The sequence below is a fragment of the Nansenia antarctica genome, assembly GCF_963989245.1.
Source record: "Nansenia antarctica genome assembly, chromosome: 3".
Classification (NCBI taxonomy): domain Eukaryota; kingdom Metazoa; phylum Chordata; class Actinopteri; order Argentiniformes; family Microstomatidae; genus Nansenia; species Nansenia antarctica.
The window spans coordinates 61,701,733-61,710,434 of NC_137688.1; the positions used below are offsets into that span (position 1 = coordinate 61,701,733).

Sequence of the window (8,702 nt, forward strand, 5' to 3'; positions counted from 1 at the left end):
GCTGGGACTATATATACTGAAATGTATCCACTCACTGCAATGTAAGTCGCTTTGGATAAAAGCATCAGCTAAATGGCATATATTATTATATTTATTATTATTATTATTATTATTATTATATATTATAGATACATAACAACTTGAACTTAAATGGAACTAGAATTCAATCCATTAATTAGCTCTGCTGCTGTAAATGCTAATGTCTGATTACCTTTAGTGTTTTAAGAGGACAAGAGCTCTGAATCATGTACTCTGAAGAGATCAGAGAGGTGGCCTCTGTTTTATAATGCCTCCCCACAACTGGTGAACATCAGTCATTAATTCATACTAATTAAATTAATAAATTCATAATTAATTCACTGGGGAGCTCCTGGTGAGTCCAGAGGCACGCTGTGTCTGTGTCTGTGTGTGTGTGTGTGTGTGTGTGTGTGTGTGCTTTCCCCCTTTCCTGTCCTCTCCTCTCCTCTCCTCTCCTCTCCTCTCCTCTCCTCTCCTCTCCTCTCTTCTCCTCTCCTCTCCTCTCCTCTCTTCTCCTCTCCTCTCCTCTCCTCTCCTCTCTTCTCCTCTCCTCTCCTCTCTTCTCCTCTCCTCTCCTCTCCTCTCCTCTCCTCTCCTCTCTTCTCCTCTCCCCTCTCCTCTCCTCTCCTCTCCTCTCCCCTCCCATCCCCTCCTCTCCCTAACCCACCACCTAAACGTTATATCCCCATTACATCAGACACATTAAACTGTTGAGCATCAAGCAGAGATAATAAAAAATCTCAGAAGCATTAATGATGTGTGAGATTCAAAACATTTTAAGGAGAGAATTGCATCATTTCCCCCTAAAAACGGCAGTTTGTATTCTACCCAGGTCCCACAGAGGGAGCAGGTTGAACAGCATTCTAACCCTTAAAACACAACGCAAGTGTCAACCTCAGCAGCACGTGTGCGTGGCGGAACTGCTGCGGAACTGCTGGGGCTATGGTTGCTCTAACCTGTTAACATGGGCTGTATGAAATAAAATAAAAACATAAAAAAAAAACATGGGCTGTATGGCTGCTCTAACCCGTTAACATGGGCTTTATGGCTGCTTTAACCCTTTAACATGGGCTGTATGGCTGCTCTAACCTGTTAATATGGATGTATGGCTCCTCTAACCTGTTAACATGGGCTGTATGGCTGCTCTAACCTGTTAACATGGGCTGTATGGCTGCTCTAACCTGTTAACATGGGCTGTATGGCTGCTCTAACCTGTTAACATGGGCTGTGTGGCTGCTCTAACCTGTTAACATGGGCTATACGGCTGCTCTAACCTGTTAAAATAGGCTATGTGACTGCTCTAACCTGTTAACATGGGCTGTGTGGCTGCTCTAACCTGTTAACATGGGCTGTATGGCTGCTCTAACCTGTTAACATGGGCTGTATGGCTGCTCTAACCTGTTAACATGGGCTGTATGGCTCCTCTAACCTGTTAAGATGGGCTGTATGGCTGCTCTAACCCATTAACATGAAACACACAGATTTGGGGCCGGTTTCACAGACAAGGCTTAAGCCTAGTCCTGGACTAAATCACACTTTCAATGTAAAATCTCCATTGAAGATGCTTTTTAGTCCAGGATTAGGCTTAAGCCTTGTCTGTAAAACTGGCCCTTAGTGATTTAGTCTAGGATTAGGGTTAGGGGTTAGGGTTAAGATTAGGGCGTCATCTGTTAAACTGTCCTCTTCCTCTCCTCCTCCCTTCTCTAGCAAGCTCATCCCTTTGAATAAACTGTTTGATATGTGTCATTAACCTTCTTCCCTCTTTATCTCCTCCTATCTCCTTCTCAGACTGTGCCTGAAACCCTACACCCTACACCCTCTACCCTCCCCTCTCCTCCCCCCTGGTCTATGTCAGAGCAGAGAGCCATGATGCCAGCCCTGTGGATCCTGCTGCTACTGGCCCCATCCAGGAGCAACCCTGACCCCAACCCTGACCCCTGGAGTGACTGTCTGTCCTGTGGCCGACACTCACAGCAGCAAGCCTTCAACACTCTGGTGAGCTCTCCATGTGTGTGTGTGTGTGTGTGTGTGTGTGTGTGTGTGTGTGTGTGTGTGTGAAAATGGACTGCAATTATATAGCGCCTTATTCCAAAGAGCTTTACAATGGCCTCTCATTAACCCATTCACACGTACATTCACACACAAATGGAAGCAAGCTACCATGCAAGCCCACTCATTGGGAGCAATTTGGGGTTCAGTGTCTTGCCCCAGGACACCTCGACACGTGGCCAGCCAGGGATCAAACCGTTGAACCGCCGACTTAGCAACAGCCGCCTCAGTGTGTGTGTGTGTGTGTGTGTGTGTGTGTGTGTGTGTTTGTGTTTGGAGGTGCTCCAGGAGCATTAGCAGAGACACAGCTGGGCCGCAGCCCTGATACAGAGCAGTAATCAACGTGCTGATAGGCTATCAGAAACGTCCTATCAGAACCCTCCAGAGGGTTATCTACCACTGACTGACAGACATCACAGGAGAAGCACCTCTACATAATTACCGGCCACACGCGCACACACACACACACACACACACACACACACACACACACACACACACACACACACACGCACACACACACACACACACACACACACACACACTCCAAGCCCTTCAGATTGATGCATAGAATCCCCTAGTGTGGCCATTTAATTTGCTGCGTATAATTAAGTACCGTTAATGGATCCTGATCACTGCTCCCTCTCTACCCATTCTGTGTGTGTGTGTGTGTGTGTGTGTGTGTGTGTGTGTGTGTGTGTGTGTTTGTGTGTGTGCCAGGTCCTTGGTGAGGCTGTCACAGGCATAATTTAACCACAGGACAACACAACAGTGGGCTAGGCTATGAGCTAGGTTAGGGGCTAGGCTAGGAGCTAGGCTAGGGGCTGGGCTAGGGGCTGGTCTAGGCTAGGTGCTAGGCTAGGGGCTGGGCTAGGCTAGGGGCTAGGCTAGGTGCTAGGCTAGGGGCTGGGCTAGGCTAGGGGCTGGTCTAGGCTAGGGTCTAGGCTAGGAGCTAGGCTAGGGGCTGGGCTAGGATAGGGGCTAGGCTAGGTGCTAGGCTAGGGGCTGGGCTAGGCTAGGGGCTGGGCTAGGCTAGGGGCTAGGCTAGGTGCTAGGCTAGGGGCTAGGCTAGGGGCTGGGCTAGGGGCTGGTCTAGGCTAGGGGCTGGGCTAGCTGCTGAGCTAGGGGCTAGGTTAGGGGCTAGGCTATGGCAAACAGGACCCTTTTTTGGGAGCAGGGAACCTTAAGGAGCTGGGAACATAGCACCCAGGGAACATAGGACCCTTTTTCGGGAGGGAGCTAAGGTACCGGGGAACATAGGACCTGGGGAACATAGAGATGACCCCTTACCTACAGGCTAAACAGTTAGTTACCTACAGGCTAAGCAGTTAGTTTACTCCTAACCCTAACCCTACAGCAGGCTAAAGAACCAGATGTCCCTGCTCTCCCTGCCCTCCTCTGCCCCCCCCAGGTGTGTCTGCTAGGCTGCGAGGGGCAGGTGCCCCCCTCCCTCCCCCAGGTACTGAGGCGCCAGGCCGTACAGACGTTGCAGTTCCCCTCCCCGCCAGACAGAGGCGCTGTGTCCAGGAGAGCAGAGGAGGAGGTGCAGGAGCACTACCAGCAGGACGGGGACCAGGAGGGGGCTGCAGAGTCACGCGCTGCCCAGTACGAGTCCTCACCCCTGGGCACCACAGAGGAGGGAAGGGAGGGGGAGGAGGGGGAGGGGGACCTGCATGTTGAGCTCTCCAAGCGTTTCGGCGGCTTCCTAAAGGGTCGCCATGGATACAGGAAGCTGCTTGGCAGGCCGCTCCAGAAGCGCTTCGGAGGGTTCATTGGCGTCAGGAAGTCGGCCCGCAGGAAGTGGAACAGTCAGAAGAGGAAGGAGCAGCTGCTGAGGCAGCTGCTGGGCACCAGGGGGCGCTACACCCCCCTCACCCTCCCCCTGGGGCACTACACCCTCCCCTGGTCCTAGGCCCTGGTCTCCCCCTTACCTCCCCCCTCCACTCCCCTGGTCTCCCCCTTACCTCCCCCTCCTCCCCCCTCCCCTGGTCTCCTCCTCCCTCTCGCTTGCGAATGCTTCACCTCTCTGATCACACCCACCTATCTGACCACGCCCACCTCTCTGATCACGCCCACCTCTCTGATCACGCCCACCTCTCTGACCACGTCCACCTCTCTGACCACGCCCACCTCTCTGATCACACCCACCTCTCTGATCACGCCCACCTCTCTGATCACGCCCACCTCTTTGACCACGTCCACCTCTCTGACCACGCCCACCTCTCTGATCACGCCCACCTCTCTCTGATCACGCCCACCTCTCTGACCACGCCCACCTCTCTGACCACGCCCACCTCTCTGATCACACCCACCTCTCTGACCACGCCCACCTCACGACCATCAGGAAGTCATGGTGTCTGAACTGGTGTTGTTTACATCCTCATGTCCCCCTATTATAATGAAGAGCATTCTGAAAAATAAAATCCAAGGAGTGCAATTTAATGTGTGAGTATTTTAAGTGGTGTAACCGCTGTTAGCAGACTCAGGGCTCTCAAGTGTCACGCATTGGGCGTGAGACAAGGTGTGGCGTGTGAGCGCCCAATGCGTGAGACTTAAGAGCCCTGCAGACTGGTGTAATAGAAGAGCTAACAGCTGCTAGCAAAGTAGTGTTGTAGAAGAGCTAACAGTTGTTAGCAGAGTGGTGTAATAGAAGAGCTAACAGTTGTTAGCAGAGTGGGGTAATAGAAGAGCTAACAGCTGTGAGCAGAGTGGTGTATTAAAAGAGTGGCCAATCAAATTACTGGAGGCTTCAAAAAGTAAAAAAAAAAAAAAATCTTTCCTGATTTACCCAATACTGACTTTTCATTGGACTAGGATGTAAATGGGCGTGGCTAACACGTCCTCGCCACCCTACGCTCTCTTGAATCGGTTTAACCACGCACGTTGTAGTATAGCTAGGAAGTTTCATAGTTGAAATTACAGAGATTCTCTTCAGTTAAAAAAGTATAATCTAAGATTATACATTACACACAATATTTCTCAGACTGGCTAGCCAGTGGCGGCTGGCCGATAGAGGGCGCTGGGGCGCCGCCCCCACCTTCACTTCCTAGTTCCCCACCTTCACTTCCTAGTAGCGATTTGTAAAAGTTTTTTTTTTAAATAAACATGTTTTATTCACAAAATGCGGCTGATATTCTGTCGGCGCCTATCAGCATTCATTAAAAATCCTCCAATACAATAAACATTTTATCTGTGTGTGTGTAAAATTCACAGTTAAAATACATAGGAGGAGTCGCGGGGCGCCGGTCAATGCCAGTCTATGGCAGGCCGAATACTTTTCGCTTACACGTGAGCTGTAGCAGCGCTCCAATTGGCTGTGTCTATTTCTAGGCCGGGGCGCAAAAATGTGCGTCCTGAATAACCCTATAGTATCCATCTGCGCGCAACAAATCCAACACCCGGAAATGTGTTGGGCCACGTCATCGTAAGCGCGTCGGTAAAAGAAACCGCGAGAATCCGCGAGATTTTGAAGGATCTGATAGTTCGCTACAATTCGATACAGAGGACTACCAATCTCCGTTCGCTACAATACAATACAGACGACGAAGAAGAAGAATTACAAGTACAATGGCAAATGCAGCTCAGGTGAGAATTTCGAAATATTATTAATGAACATGTTATAGTTTTCATATATGTATTTATTATTTAGGTTGTTGCATGTGTTACGCATTTGGCTGTAGTTTTGTTCATCTAATTGGGTAATTCTATGTGGTTTAGCGTTATCAGATATGAGATTAGATTCAACTTTATTGTCATTGCTGAGTACAAGTACCAACAACAAAATGCAGTTATGCATATAACCAGAAGTGCAAATAGTGACAAAACAAAGATAAACATGTACAGCCGGCAGGGCTAAAAAAACGCCGCGCTCAGGTGGGGGGAAGGGAATGACTTTCACGTGGTAATTATTACAACTAACACTAAGTTAAAGATGAACTATATGCTATTTTCGAACTTTGGTAGTGTGTTCACTGTTGTATGTAGGTTGCACATATAATATTTTGAGCTCAGGTCACATATTTTCAAGCAAGATGAATTAAAGGAATGAAATATTCAATTTAAAGGAAATGAAAGTTATTTGGAGTCACATTCGATACATTCACCTAATTATATTTTATTCTTCCATAGACCAACATGATGTTTCCAGATGGACAATATCCTGCGCTTAAGAGATTGGACTTGGACACATTCCAGTGTCCATGTTGTCACAAGGCAGGGAAGTACCCTGCTCTTCTATCTCATATGCAGTTCCACCATAGTTCTGCTGTGAAATATGGAGGTAAGTCCACCTATATATTATCATGTCATCATTTGAATTTTAAATGGTGTTAATGTGTTATTTCTGTGCCCCAGCACATCCTTGGTGTAAATTAGTTTTAGATCAGACATTGTGGGCTCATTTGATGTTTGTGTGAGCTTTCACATTCCACATTAGATTTATATTACGGTTCTGACCTGTTAGCAACGCTGAATTAATTACCTAATGTGGGTTTAATTATTAATTCAAATGCAAAAGTTCAAGTTATAGGCATGGACCCTATGTTATCGAATTTTTATTTAATAAAAGTTTGGGCATTTAGCAGACGCCTGTTTCCAAAGCGACTTTTAATCAATACATTTGACTAAGCAAGTGAATCATCAATTCACCAGTCGTAGCAGGAAGAGTAATCTACCTCAGACCAGGGGTCTATTATTGTTAGTGACATGATTATGTATTGTTCTCACAAACACCTTTTTTCAAATTATGTATTTACAAAAATACAACTTATTGGTATGTTTCTAGTAGGCCTATCTTCTAAATCACTTTCTTTATTTCTTTTAGGATATGCTTTTTATAAATGCTTTTTATAAATTTATAAATATAAGGGGTGTTGCTGAGAAAATTGTTGCGGGATCCTGGACAGAGAAGACTGGTCTGGATTTGGAGGTATTGTTTGAATGTTACTATCATATTATAGCTATAGTCATAATTACCTACTATTCTCTAACTAACTTTTCTTCGTACAGGGGCTTCCGAGGCAGACCAGTGGCAATGACTGTGGTGTCTTCATGATAATGGTGAGTTATGGTAATGCCACCAAGTGATATGGCACACTTGATTGTTCCTTAAAACCATCAAAAAAATGTGTAAATGTATGTAACAATGACTGACCACCACTTAGACCTGACCAACATTCTGTTTGTGCATTTGCAAATAAAAAGGTGTGCAATAAAAGGTATTAAGGAACATTCATGTGTGCAGACCTCTCATATCACTTTCCTATGGAGTTATCAGCCATGTACATTTCATTGGATGTGTGTGACTACCTTCTCACTGAGTTATAAGCTGTCACATGGTAATCTTGTCTTTGTGTCTTTTCTCATTACAGTATGCCTGGTATTTCGCCATGGAGGATACCTTTGACTTCAGCATTGTAAGTATTAAGAAAACAAGAACCCATTATATCAATATGCTATAAGACTTTGAATGCAAATTGAGTAACTGCTCTTTCTTTAGGATGACATGTCTCTCCTGAGAAGGTGGTGGTGTATTGTCCTGGTGGAAAACCTTGGGCTGGAAGGGTATGCTGCAGTGCTACAAAAATAATAATTGTATTTGTACATTTATTATCAAGAGGACTTTGGGGTAACACCTGGCCCTACAATTCAACCTTCCGGTGAAGATAATGTGTGTTAATTTCAGATATGGAAGGAAGTTTGCTCACTTTAGTGAGGAAGGCAGAGCGACCCTTCACGACAGTGTCCCACCTGTATTCAGGACCTATTCAAGTGTTAAAAGGAGTCATGCAAGCAACACCATGGTCAGTGCATCTCTCACTAAGTATCTATGACCGTGTGCCTGTTTCTGAATGGGCTACTGCTCCTAAAACACATACTCCATGCAACTTTATGGCACATGCAATATGTTTAGTGGTACTGTGTCATTCTGAATCCAGCCTGGATCTCTTTTTGAAGTAGTTAACCCTTTCATGTAAAACATACTGGCAATAATGGTGGACTCTGTACAGATGCCACTGGACACTGACGAGGACCACACGTACTTCAAGAGGCCTTACAGCTTTCCTCCTAAAGAATTGGTTAGTGTGAATGAAGTTTATTGCATACAAACATACTATCCACCATTCACAGCTGTACACATAGTCATGCTTATGTGTGTATCCTGTTACCAGGGACAAAGATGTCAGAAGCCTGGAAAGTGAAACCACACTTTCTATCAGGACACTTGAGGTAGAATGATCAAGGAAAGAAAGTGACTCATTCAGTACTTAACTGCACCTTTTCATTGTAACATGGTTAAGCACTGTATTATTATTTTAGGAAAGGGCTCAACAAGTCCAACACCAACGAAGAGTGACCAATGACTTGTTAGTGCATTGCATTTGCAATGCATTTTGGAAACATGAGGAGAGTGCTAATACAATTTCCATGACAGTTTGCAACCACTGATGAATGTGAGTTTCTTAAATTAATTATTAATCACTTCTTTATAACATTTTGTCTCAACAGTGAGAAGCAGCTGTCTCACCATTATATGGTCGAAAATGTGAGAAGAAAAGGAAGCTGAAAGACCATAGAGACAATGTTGAAAGAGCACTTGTGCTAAAGTGCAATCAGCAATGATGTCTTGATTGAAG

At 45.9% G+C, this 8,702-nt stretch overlaps 1 protein-coding gene across 2 annotated transcripts; it reads left to right on the forward strand.

The window, feature by feature from the left end:
- The first annotated feature begins 5,613 nt into the window (after positions 1-5,613).
- On the forward strand, positions 5,614-8,702 carry LOC308153284 (uncharacterized protein). Of its 2 annotated transcripts, XM_080526374.1 has the most exons (10): positions 5,614-5,652; positions 6,196-6,346; positions 6,890-6,994; positions 7,075-7,125; positions 7,437-7,481; positions 7,565-7,629; positions 7,751-7,868; positions 8,076-8,144; positions 8,238-8,295; positions 8,575-8,662. In XM_080526374.1, exons 2-9 carry the CDS (start codon positions 6,341-6,343, stop codon positions 8,265-8,267), a joined length of 489 nt encoding a protein of 162 aa, XP_080382500.1. In that variant the 5' UTR covers positions 5,614-5,652; positions 6,196-6,340; the 3' UTR covers positions 8,268-8,295; positions 8,575-8,662. The 2 variants fall into 2 exon arrangements, with proteins under 2 accessions (XP_080382500.1, XP_080382501.1); XM_080526375.1 differs by lacking the exon at positions 8,238-8,295 and having other exon boundaries at positions 8,575-8,702.

Bases quoted from the DNA above. Each gene is read 5' to 3' on its own strand.
- LOC308153284 (XM_080526374.1), top strand. The intron at 6,995-7,074 runs GTATTGTTTGAA...TTCTTCGTACAG, and splicing joins AGACTGGTCTGGATTTGGAG to GGGCTTCCGAGGCAGACCAG. The intron at 7,126-7,436 runs GTGAGTTATGGT...TTCTCATTACAG, and splicing joins GTGGTGTCTTCATGATAATG to TATGCCTGGTATTTCGCCAT.